This window comes from Nilaparvata lugens, chromosome 4, assembly GCF_014356525.2.
Source record: "Nilaparvata lugens isolate BPH chromosome 4, ASM1435652v1, whole genome shotgun sequence".
Taxonomy (NCBI): domain Eukaryota; kingdom Metazoa; phylum Arthropoda; class Insecta; order Hemiptera; family Delphacidae; genus Nilaparvata; species Nilaparvata lugens.
The window spans coordinates 69,525,730-69,539,639 of record NC_052507.1 but is presented as its reverse complement, the minus strand read 5'-3'; the positions used below and the strand labels follow the sequence as shown (position 1 = coordinate 69,539,639).

The 13,910-nt window shown below is 33.1% G+C and overlaps 1 protein-coding gene across 1 annotated transcript in view; it reads right to left on the bottom strand.

The window, feature by feature from the left end:
• LOC111044047 (serine/threonine-protein kinase D3) overlaps window positions 1-13,910 on the bottom strand; it is a 199,283-nt gene that overhangs the window by 39,164 nt on the left and 146,209 nt on the right. The window contains exons 3-4 of the mRNA XM_039427084.1: window positions 12,249-12,387; window positions 10,018-10,152 (exon numbers count right to left, since the gene is read on the bottom strand). Of these exons, the coding sequence (XP_039283018.1) occupies window positions 10,018-10,152; window positions 12,249-12,387 (274 nt within the window). The remainder of the gene's footprint in view (window positions 1-10,017; window positions 10,153-12,248; window positions 12,388-13,910) is intronic.

The following is a 13,910-nucleotide window of genomic DNA, read 5'->3' as shown; positions in this document are numbered from 1 at the left end:
ACTTCTACAATACATGTGCGTTTTGTGCGGCGTGGAGATGCGGACGCTTTACTGACGAACAGGCGTGCAACGAAGCACTTTTCGACGCGTAACATCGGCCTAAACGTAGAGGGTGAAAATGAAAATCCAATCTACCTCAACTTATCCCTAACAGCAAAGAGAAGGCAACTGTTGGCTAAAGCGAAATCTCTTCTGGGTGATAAGGGAGGACGCCGTGTGTGGGCTGATCGTGCCGGTAGGATAAAACTAAAAAGCGAAGATGGCACCGAGATCAGAGTTTTGAGAGATAACGAGGACTTGGCGATTTTAGAGGCAAGGAGTGAGTAAAGACTGTAACTTATCATAGAAAGAAAAAGAAAATACAAAAAAATCGATTGAACTTTTCTCTTTAAATGTTAGGATAGTTAAAATATAAGAATACAGAATAATATTGGTTTAGCGTTCGAATGTGATGTGTAATGTTCTTGGGGAAAAATAAGAATGTTCGAGAGCATAAACGTGTAAGAAATGATTAATTATCTTTCACAAAATATGAAAAGAGTATTTTTCTACTTTGAAACTTTTGGTAACTGTCAGGTAAAACACTTTTATTTTCTTATCAACTGGTAGGCCTACGGCATAACTGCTCTGAATACAGAGAATTATTTTTGACAATTTTTATATTGTCTTCCTGATATTGATAAAGTGGGGTTTCAGGTGGAGTTGTTGGAATATCGCAAAGATTGTGATATAGATTAAATAACAGTTTGCTTTTAGGATGGACTTGGCAAAGTCGAAATACTGAATGACAGTCGAATGATAATGAAAATGAGATAAAGTAATAGTGCAATGTTTTATCGCTCTCTTATGCGTTGTCTTTTCTTTCAGCGTTTCTTCCGGAATTCGAATGTTATATTATTATATTTTCTCATGTTATCCTTATTATTTTGTTAAAAATATTAATCTATCCAGGTTCTCTAATTGAATACTGAAATTTTCTTATTATTTTTTATTTGTATTAAGTTGGTCTCAATTTATTCAAGTTATCTGACTGAAAAGTTTCTTATCATTTTCATTATAAGAATTCAATATTTTTATCTGGATTCTCTAATTAAACACTCTAAGTTTTTCATAGGAATTTGGAAATGTACATATATGCAACTCATATTGATAAGGAATTTTTACGGTTACAATACTGCGGAGATAGCACGGCCGCACCTGATGTGACCGTTAATAAGTTTATTATTGTTTTTTTTTCTTAATTATCTTTTATTTTTAACGTTGAAGGTTTCCATAAAAACTTTTCTCTTATAAACCAGTTGAACGTTTTCCATACATTTTTCTCATATTTTCTCTAGCGTTAATTCTCTTTTTAAATAAAACAGATCAGCTAATATTTCATATTTCCCGTTTCATTCAGGAAAAAAGGGTTTTAATTTATAATATTCATCTTCATACATTTTCCCTTTAAAATCAGATTATTAAATCATCTCCTTAAAAACACATAAGTAACATTGGCTCAATAGATACATTTCTCACTTGCATGATAAAAAATAATCACTCAAATATAGAAGGAATTGGATTAAAAATTGGAAACTAAAAAATAATGGTTTTGTTTAATGATTTCGGAGGATTGATTGAGGATGGCTGCTACGACACAATAGAATATGATGATGTGTTGGATTTTCGTCCGTCACTGAAATTGAACAACATTTGTAAAACTTCATTCAACATCCTACATATGAATATACGTAGTATGAAAAAAAATTTCGATGAATTATCTCTCGTCCTTCAAAACTGTAAAACCTCCTACCATTTAATTATACTATCTGAAACTTGGGCTTCAAATGAGCACGAGTTTTCTTTCAATTTGAACGGATATTCAGTTATAAATTCACCTGCCAAATTTAATAAATGTGATGGAGTTTGTGTGTTTATTAAGGATAATCTAAATGCTGAAATTTTAAGCAATGATATTGCTTCTGCAAATTCAATCATTCTTGAAATTAGTGTACCACAGATGAAAGAAAATATCACACTGATAGCTATATATAGACCTCCATCATTATCGGTTGAATCGTTTGTTGAGGATCTTGGCTCATGTCTAGAAGAACTCAAAAATAAAAAAAACATAATACTAGCCGGTGACATAAATATTAACCTCGATCAAAACACAAATTCTGTGAATGAGTACTGTAGCTGTTACATATGAATGGTCTAAAATCGTATATAAATAAACCGAGTACAAAATCAATCAGTGGCAACTCTTGATCACATATTCCATAAAGACGAAACGTCAAATTACAAGGATGTTGTAGGTGTAATTTTCAAGACTAGCATCACTGATCATTGTGCGACTGGTCTTTTTCTGGGTATCTCAGATCACATACATATAGCCCCCACAAACTGTAGAGAGTATACTGAAAAAATAGACTACTCAAAACTTATTACAAATCTGCAAACTGAATCTTGGCAGGATATATTTGATTGTAATAACCTGCAAAACTTGACACCTAATTTCATCAACAAATTAAATAATCATATCAATAATTCAAAAACAAAAATAAAATTGAACCACAGACAAAAACCTTTAAAAAACTGGATTACTGCAAACTTAGTAAACTGTATAAGAACTAGAGATGGAATGTATAAAAAACTGACAAAACAACCTAATAATCTTGACTTGAAATTGCAATACACTAGATATAGAAACGTATTGAGAAATCTTATAAAGCAGGCTAAGCAGAACTATTTTAAAAACAAGATAACACAAAATAAAACAAACAGCAAGAAACTCTGGAATTGTATAGATGAGCTGTTGGACAAAGAAAAGAAAACCACTGATGTAAACATTGAACCTAGTGTCTTGAATGATTATTTTGCAGAGGTTGGCAAGTCGCATGCAGAAAAGATAAGAAACTCCAATATTGATATTCATTTCCCTGAAACAATTGTCAACTCACCAAAGTCTTTTTTCTGGTTTCCAACAAATGAATGTGAGGTAATTAAAACAATATGTACATTAAAAAATAGCTCTTCACTGGTATTGACAATATAAGTAATTTTTGTTTGAAAAATATATCCAGTTTCATTGCTAGTCCATTGTCCTTCATAATAAATAAGTGTTTTGAACAGGGATACTTCCAGAGGAGTTCAAAATTGCTAGAGTCGTACCTCTTCACAAGGGTGGAATTAAAAATGATCCTAGTAATTATCGACCGATTAGCCTACTTAGTAGCCTGTCTAAGGTAATGGAGAAAATAATAAAAACAAGAATTGTAGAATACCTAGATAAATTCAATATTATACATAAAAATCAGTATGGCTTCCAAACCGGCAAGAGTACACAAGATGCTATATTACACCTGGTAGACATAGTGACAGATAACTTTAATAACAATAAAAAAACTCTTACAGTGCTGCTGGACCTGGCAAAGGCTTTCGACACAATTCCACACAAAATTTGTTGAACAAACTGAAAAATATAGGAATTCGTGGCAAGGCATTAGATTTGTTCAAACACTACCTAAAAGACAGAACACAAATCATATCAATAGGAAGCAAGTCTGATCAGGTGCATTTGTCGGAATATGGGGTACCCCAGGGAACTGTGTTATCTCCAATATTGTTCCTGGTGTATATGAATGATTTGCTCAAACTTAATTCTGAAAATAGAACAATTATTTCATTTGCTGATGATACCATTGTGACTTTCTCGGGTTCTACATGGGAGGAGGTGAGAGATTTGGCAATGAAAGGATTGAAGACGGTCAAGACATGGTTGGATATCCATACACTCACATTGAACCATAAAAAAAGTTCATTCATAGCTTTTTCCCCTACTGCCGGATCACAACCAACAAATTTAAGATTGCAAATTCATGATGCATCATGCAATTTGCCTGCTGCGCTGGATCATTGTCAGTGCCCAATGATTGATAAGGTGGACCATGCTAGGTATCTGGGTGTTATAATTGATTCTCATCTTAGATGGAATTATCATATTGATGACAAATGCAAAAAATTGAAATACCTCATTTTCAGATTCTACAAAATCAATTTGATAAATGACATAGAAATAACTAAATTAATCTATATAGCGTATGTACAATCTATTCTACAGTATGGGATTCTGGCGTGGGGGGGAGCCGCGGGCTGTCATATAAACAAAATTTTTGTAATGCAGAAGCACATAATAAGGGCAGCTTTGGGTAAACCCTAGACTCTATCCAAGTAGTGAGCTTTTTCGGGAATTGGGAGTACTTACTGTTAGGGAATTATATAGTAAAAATATTATCCAATATGCATACAAAAGTAATTTCAGACTAGAAATACGAGATACACCATACAACCTACGAGACATAACGATAAACCAGCAAAGGGTAGACTTAGATGTATGCAGGAAACAATTCAAATACAGAATGAATAAAATTATGCGTTTAGTTCCAATGAGAATAGTAGAGATGAGCTGCAAAAAATATCACACTAGAGAATTTGATGATTGGTTGAAAGCAAATACTATATTGTAATCCTTAAAACAGTAACCCTATCTAACAATATTTGCTTCAAACTAAAAAGTGAGCTGCATTCTTGAAGAATAAAAAATTTAAATAAATGAATAACTGTTTTTTATAAATTGAGCTGAATTTCAATCCGGGAAAAAAAATAAATACGAGAATAAATCATCTAAACTTCAGTGTATTTGCTGTTATCATATTGATTTACATTTTCTTCAATCTAGAAAATTTTATGAAAACAGGAAATATTATTTCATGATAGAAAATAAATACAGTATACAAAAACAAATAGAGTTTTAGGGTTTCTGCAGATCACCATCAGAAATAAAAATAAAATAAATGAGGGAAAATAATAAAGGGAGAGTATATCCCTACATTTTTACAATAAATTCCCCCTACAAGGTCGATTATTGTTATGTAATGTCTACTGCTTCACTATTGTTATATATATATATATATATGTTGTTTTTAATGTAGAAGTTATATCATTGTGACTCAGGTTTATGCTACAAGAAGATTATCATTGTGATATGCCATTGTTACTTCTGGTTCTGTTTTTATAATTAATATACTCAAAAAATTTACGGTATTGTATTTTTCATCATTGTAAAAAATAAGCACAACTCGCACTCCGCGCTCAGATTTTTCTTTGCGGGTGCTATTTTTCCGTAAATTATTAGTTAATTTTTGTTTTGTAAAGTGTTTTTATGGAAATAAATTTTGATTTGATTTTGATTTGATTGATTTATTATGTAATACATAGAATCATTAGAGGTTTTTCAATTTTATTTCATTAACTAATAATTTATTTATTTATCATTTACAATCAGCTTAAGAACAAAGAAACAGACTATAGTCCAAAACTTCTTTTCATCCCAATTTCATAAAATAAATTGTCCATATAAACGTTATGTGTGACTTTCCAATTCTTCACTATTTCCACATTGAAACAAAACACAAACACTTGAAATGTACAATTTCCGAACGGAATACTTATATCTCTTCAGTTTCATAAATCTAAAAGTTGTTTTCTCACACATCAGAATCAGTGTCCGCGTCCGGTACAGTGAAAATATAATTTGTAAGAGTTCCAATAGGACTATTCATACTAGCATTGTAATGCTGAGTGCAAATAATTCCATTAGAACTCATGAGGATAATATATTTTCATTGCACTGATACTTAGGTATATGTGGGAATTCAGAAGAACTCGAGATAATATATAATTTAAGTGAACTGATCTAGCAGGATTATGTGGCCGTTCGAACGGGTCTCTCCTCAAATAAACCAAGAACCTATAAGAGAGTGACACCATTATATACACAGATAACGAATACTCCGCCTCATAACGACCTCCCATCCACTTTCCCCACATTTTCTAGTGATGTATGATATCTTCACCTCATATTTTATTCCCCTCAATACGCCTTCATTTGTCACCCAATTCTGCCAAAATATATCCACGTATTCTTTGCGTTTTATCCACAGCTCGATTCACATCTTCTTTCTAGTCACGCGTCTCTTCTATTCAGCAATGCAGCATTTCTAACACTCCAAATAAAGCTCCTTGTCAATTTTTCCAGGGAATCGTTTGTCTGATAACTTGATTTTTATAAATCTAGAGTTACTTGGTTCAAAAATCTTGGTACAAAGTTCCGATTATAAATTGGGAGCTATTATAGTATCTAAGGAGGATAGAGTGGGGTATAATTTTTTACTTTATACTTCGATATCCTTCATCATTCTTCTGATGATATTCATTTCATTCCATATATTCACACTATATCACAAAATCAAATAAATGATTTTTAGTGATGCTCCTTTCAAGATTCTATCATGAATTAAATTCAATTTGATAATCAAAATTCCTCAAATTTTGATGCATAGTTTTATTTAACAAATCAATTTTTGTTACAGTATATTTATTTGTACAACATGTAATTTCTTTAACTTTAGATTTTTAACATTTCACAGAATATATGTAGAACTATCATCAGGAATAGCAAGAAGCTTCAATGCGAACAATACAATTTTTGAATGAAGAATACTTTTTATCCGATCAATAACAAATCTTGCGAATGACATTCAGAAGTTCCGAGCAAATTCATAAAACTCAACAATAATAAAACCAAACTTGGAAAACGAACGAATTGAGCAACTACTCTTTCATTATTAAATTGAATTCTGTAATTTTTCCTGTGTTCCAGCTAATTTATTTCCAGCAAAGATAATGTGGAAATACCAGAGCTAGTTTATTCAAAATCAGTGTTCAGTGATAGAGATAAATAGTGAAAATCTATGAGAAATAGATTTATTTCCATTTTTAAAGGGAAAATTTATTCATCTGTCTTGACATTTTTCTGAAATTTATACTCTATATATACACTCAATTCAATTGAACTGATAGTACGGTGTTTTATGAATCGATAATCAACCGAATTCTAGATCTTTGCTGCTATTCACTTTATGTTATATTATTTATATTATCATTGTATAAACAAACTATACGGCTATTCTCTGAAATTATTATGTAGCTAGATCTTGCTCACCGATTTCTCCCATACTATCCAACCTACAATCCATAGAATCACATTTATCAAGATATTCTAGTACCCAACTCTCCTTCAGTTCTACAGTAAAAATGCCAAAGTAAACCAAGTAACAATGGGTGTGATAAAGCATTTCTAACCCTTGCGCTGAGCTGGAATTCGGTTCATTTGTCAGTCGGGGCTCTGAGCCGCAGAGCTGTCATCTGTTTGCGCTTTCAAGAGGCAGACGGCCAGAGTGTGATTTACTAACAGAATTTCTCATGAATAACATCTATTTGATTCCAGTGCAGACAGTTTAAAATGAATCTGACTATAGACTAGTTGCAGATAACTGAAGAAGGCACTTAGATCGGATGCCGCCCCCGCCGTTGCCTCCGCCGCCTCCAGCGGCCATTTTGCCTCATGTTATTTGCCAAAGCGGATTAGGAACAAGGCACGGTCGCAAAACCACTAATAGCGGATTGTGAATAGCTATTTATATTCTCTTTCCCCTGGACTTTCAATGTTATTGTCAAACTCAAAATGCATCCAACTTTTCAGCAGCTTAAGGTTGTGCACCTGACTTCTGTTCATTTTTTCACGGTTCAACGCCAAAATAAAGCTAGAATGAATGTTATAGGTCGGCTTTAACGCTGAGATAACATTCATGGATTACATTTAGGAATACAATAATATTCATAAAATCAAATCCGACTCCTGCTCTTCAGATTTAGAATTTGCAACTTATTTCAGTGGCCTGTTGCATACGAGCCTGTAAATTTACACTATGTTCAATTGCTCTGGACTACAGACTACAAATGTTCTGGAATGTTCTGCAACTGTGAATGTGCATAGAGTGACTTTATGAATAATTAATTCACGTATATATATATATATAATATATATATATATATATATAATATATATATATATATATATAAATAAATAAATAGAAACCTAAGTACCCTTTTTAAAATTGTTTACCCTCAACTTTACTTGTTAGTAAACAAGTTTGAAAAGGGTACTTGGATTCATATTTTTCATTTATATACAGGGCCAGGCATAAAATCCTGACGATTTTTGAGGGATAATAACTAAAGTGAATCAAACTAAAACTAAAGTAAACTTGAACGTTTTACAGTAGAAACATAACTTATTTTTTGGACATTTTATTAATTTATCAAAATTTGGGAATGGAATAGATTTGGGCCAAGCCTGTTGTTCCTTCCTAATCATATTTATATGATTTGTGATTCTGTCCACGAATAAATGAATAAAGTGTGTTTCATACAATTAAATCATATAATATATCAAATTAAAGATGAAATTTTGCAATTTATAGTGAATTACATAGATTACTCGCAAAGTTTTTTATTTGTAGATTATGTTATCCAAATGATTTCCGTTACTTTTCACGCACTCACTTGACCTAATTCTAAAATTTGCCATTGCTCGCTCAATCATCACTTGTGGAATTGCTTCAATTTCTCGTTGAATGACTTCCTTTAGTTCTGTGGATTATTGGCTGCTCAATAATGGTAATTTTGTTTATTCACAAATCCCGAAAAATGAAAATGTTCCTCGTCACTTGAAAGAATAACGGTATCCTGGTGGACATTTTCGATAATGATCTTGCAAGCGGCTTTGCAATGTGCCCAATAATTCGCATTAAGTTGTTGCACTAACATTATCTTATACGGATGGAATTTTAGTTCGGAATGAAGAATTCGTCGTACATTTCGATCAGAAATGGCTAGCATAACAGCATGTTTCGCTACTGTACGTCGTGGAGACCGTGTAACAGCTACTCGGGCGTTTTTCAGGCGTTCTCACGGTTCGTTTTCGTCCTATTGGTTTCGTTTTTAAAGCGGACAACGTGTTCCTGAAATTCTTAACCCACAACAAGATCGTATTCCTACTGGGAACAGGCACGTGTCGATTTAAATTATTGAAATGTCTGTGACATAAACGCTGTGTTAAATAACTGAGTCATTATTTTAAAAATAAGCTTCAATCACAAATGCTTGATGTTCACTTGACCACGACATACTGGCTACTGAAATGGCAACAATAGACCTGTCGATGTACAACAATCCCGCCTTTTCAATGACAGTGGTTCAAACATAACAATTACTAAAAAATCGTCAGATTAATATTCCGGTCCCTGTATTACTAGGACTTTTATGTCGATTTTTTTAATAGCAGAAGAAGCCAGAAATTGAGATAAATATGTTCAATTTCCAAGATAAATAAAACCTTGCAGCGAAAAACTAATGGATTACGGTTTTTAAACAAGATGTTCAATCTATTTGATGGAATATACATGCATGGAGAATCTCTTGTCATGTGATAGGAAACGCGTTTCAGAATTGAATATCTTAATACTACTTCACAGAACTCTGAAAGTAAAAAGTATGAAAGGTCCATTCATGTTTTAATGAAATTTCAAGTTTCCCACTGCACATAGATATTTTGTTGATGATTATAGCATTTGGCAATTGAATATTTTAGAACCATTCACTCACTCTTCTGAATAAAAGGAATAATATATCACTCCCATTCATTTTTAATGTACGGTAATTGAACTTTTCCATTACACATAGATTGCTGATTACTTCAAGTAATGAATAATTAAAATTTAATCTTGCATTTATTAGTTATCAAGTGATAACTGGAGTATTCTTTGAAAGAGTCCATAGTATAAATTGATAAAAGAGGAAATTTCAACAACGCGAAATGAACACTGTACTTTTTGTGAGAGAGGACTTATGAAGAGGAAAATACTTTGAAAATGAAAACTCTAGCGTTATTCGAAACAAATAGATGTAAAAGGATAAAAACAGATTTTCATCTCATGTCAAAAGAGCTATTTTGAAACAAAGAACAATACACGTGAATTTTACAAAACTGTATTACCGAGGATGGAACAGGGAACGCTTTTCCAAGAAAATTCAACATCAAAAAGCTGCAAGTTTGTTGAAAGCTCGACTCACCTTCACACTTTAATCCCTGACGTACAAGTCCAAAGAGCATTTCACCACAAAAATCACAGAAAGTTGGCGCTTTGTAGGAGTGGACGACCAGTGTGTGAGGTCGAATAGGCACTGTCTCCTCAGCTGGGATTTGAGCTGCAATTCACAACAAACACATTCATTTTTTGCTTTCGTCAGTCTTTTTTAGAAATACAGAATTGGAGAAAAATGAAAATGACATCTAGGTGTGAGGTGTGACATCTTTGAGCAAAACGTCGTTTGAAACGAGCAATAACCTGAAGTCATTATAAATTATGGAAGTAACATTTTTTCATTATTTCTAATGAATGTTACTTATTAATCTATCAAAATAATATAATAGACCCATACAGGAATCAGAATAATCAGCTACTCTAGTGACCAATCACGTTGGTCACTAGAATCACGTTGACCAATCACGTTGGTCACTTAACATTGATTGATTTTCAAATTTCCTCAATAAATGATATTCTATGAGTAAGTTTAATAGTCAAATTCTTTACTACATATTCTTCATGAATAGCAATACAACTTTAATACACGTTGTAAATATGTAATAGAGAACTATGATTCAAGTTTGATTTTAAGTGCACTACTTGAAAGATACTATTTTTATACTAAATAAAAATAAAAATCTCAGAACGCTTTTTTGAATAATTTTATTACAAAATGTTTCAACATTCATGCCATTTTCAAGTGATTTGAAGTAAAAAAATCACTTTTTAAATAGATTTTTTTTACTTCAAATCACTTGAAATGGCATGAATGTCCGAAACATGTTGTGATAAAATAATTCAAAAAAGGGTAGGCCTACTGAGATTTTTATTTCTATTTATATTACAAGTAGCCCTATACAGAAAGAGACAATACTTTTATATTCTATAAATGACAGTATGGCAGTGAAATACATAAACTTAGTTTGAATCAAATTGAATTTCTTTATAGACTTCTAGGATTTGGTAGTTTCATAGACAGCAAATTAGAAGAAGACCGCTATAAATCATTAGCCTCATTTTCATCTTAGTTAACTAATAATTTTTCGTAGTTTACAATTAATTTCCCGACTTAAAATTAATTTCGGCAAGTTACACATTACATGAGAATAATTTTGACTACAATAATTACATTCATGAATAACATTGGGAATCAACTTATTCTTTGAAGATGTCACATCTATACTCTGTGCAAAATTACTTCTTACTTGGGATGAACCTGCGCAGCACAGAAAACATACATGCTCATGCTGCACATGCGAAGTTTCCTGTCTGAAAGCAGTCAGACGACTGACAAATTGGCAACTGCTCTTCTACCTACCACTCTATTAATCACTGTAATTGGCTGATCTCCCTCCATTTCTCTGCGCAGCATATACCTCCAAGTCTGAAGAAAATTTGTACGGACTATAATGTATATTATTTAATTTTTCTGTTTTCATATAAGAAGGGAACAATGTTTAACATTTATTGATTTTCAAGTTTCCAGAATAAATGACATCCTATACATAAATCCTCAATCCTTCTATATGTAAATATTTTCTACATAATTCTATGAGCATCCTTTGCAACAAGATGTGCATTGAATTATAAAAATATAATTATTGAACGAATAATAATCAAGTTTTACAAAAAAGATCGAACTGACGAAAAAATCCAAGATACATTGAATGTACGTAGTTCTGATATACTGTATTAGTGTTGTAAATAGGATGATCAGAAGACAAGCTCCCAAACCTCAAAATGTTTTTTATTTATTCAATTGATATTAGCAAACAATTATTACAATATAATAATATTGAGAAAAGACAACAGGCATAGCCCAGAACTGTCTTTCTCACAAATTTTGATGAATACAAGTTTCGAAAAAAGAATTAGGCTAAAAAATGAGGCAGTTATGACATGGGTTGCGTGACTTTTCGATCATCCTTTCATTCAATCTTTCAATATGCTCTTCTTCAAAATGTTGTGCATGTGTAAATGAGATGAGTGGAATGAAAATTCATCAATACTACTCAATCTAATCCTCATCCTTCACGTAAGTTCTGCTTCAATCTTGTACGCACGTCAAGTAATTCCGATTCCAGAAATACGTTCTGATAGGAATTCAATCAGTAGACCAACGAATCTCCTAACTCGAGCTGACATTGAATAAATTGGCTGACATTGAATAAATTGATAAGAGTAACAACATTTGCTGTCAATATACGGAGTACGGACCTGTCAGGATGATTTCGATGAGCGTTTCATCTGTAACTTCGGAAGCGGAGTAAACGAGATGGAGGATGTTGGGTGATGAGTAGTCATGACGGAACAGCAGCAGTCGATCGGCCAACCGGTTCACGCCGTGCTCGGGACACTGCAAAACAGTTGAATAAATAAAATTAAAAGATGGTAAAACAAATAAAAAAATATTTCAAGAATACTAACGATAGTCAATAAAAGTCTGGAGAACTCATAGGTCCGATTTCACAAAAAACTAAACCAAGTTTGAGCGGCAGTTTGGATCTAGTCAGATGATTTTGAATTGGATTTGTCATAGATTAAAACAATGTCTAATTAGCATAAGTTTCCTCTTGTTTTGTGTAGGGGTACAGACTTATGCGCCACGAACATGCACATTTCAGTTTTCATTACCTGACGCTAGGATTATTATAGACGTATCTTACTGTCGCTGTACAAAAACTGATATAATAAGAATAGCATCAGCTAATGGGAAGTGAAATGCGCGGGTTTGTGGCGTATGTACGGGTATGTACACATCTTAAGGTGCGTACAGATATACGCGCCGCGAACATGAGCCATTCACTTTTAATAGGCTGATTATATCTGTACTTTTACAGAAACGGTAAGATAAATATCTATATATATATAAAAGCGAAATGGCACTCACTCACTGACTGACTGACTGACTGACTCACTCACTCACTCACTCACTCACTCACTCACTCACTCGCATAACTAGAAATCTACCGGACCAAAAACGTTCAAATTTGGTAGGTATGTTCAGTTGGCCCTTTAGAGGCGCACTAAGAAATCTTTTGGCAATATTTTAACTCTAAGGGTTGTTTTTAAGGGTTTAAAGTTCGTATTTTAGCATGTATATTCTTTTTCTCCCAATCTCTTAATTATAATTGAAATTTTCATATCATATGTTACTATAGAACTATAATCTGGATAGAGTTCCTCTTCGAAACAGTTGTTAACTGGCAACTAAATTTAATAATTTTGTCAGCTTGGCATTAAGTTGAGTTGACTTTGTTAGGTTGGCACCAAGTTGAAGATTTGAATGCATTTATCGCGGAAAAATTGATTGGGCACTGCTACTTCAATCCCGGGAATATTATATTACTAGCCGTCAGGCTCGCTTCGCTCGCCATATCCGTTTAGCCAGACGTTTAGTCTGGACCCCCGACTGGATTGTCCTAACATATGATAAAAATGCTCAAATGGAAAATGCAGGCGAGCGAAGCGAGCCTGCTGATCTCATTCTTGGACGATCCAGTCAGGGGTCCAGGGGGCGGAGCCTCCTGCTAGACGGATATGGCGAGCGAAGCGAGCCTGACGGCTAGTACAGATATAAAAAGCTTGGCATCAGCTGATTAAAAGTGAATTGCTCTTGTTCGCGGCGCGTAACTCTGTACGCACCTACAAGTTTTTTCGTTGGTTTGGAACCAACTGAAGCTCAAACCTAGTTTTAATTTTTGTAAAATCGGGCTGTAGAGAGCGACTATTACTTGAAATTAAATTATGAATAAATTTTGCATTATTATAAACAGGTAATTCATAAAACAAATATCTACTAACGCATTATTACAGGTAGGCTACAAGTCTTTAAAATAAGAGCCAGCATTTGGTTTTGTAACAGCTTGGAACAACGAT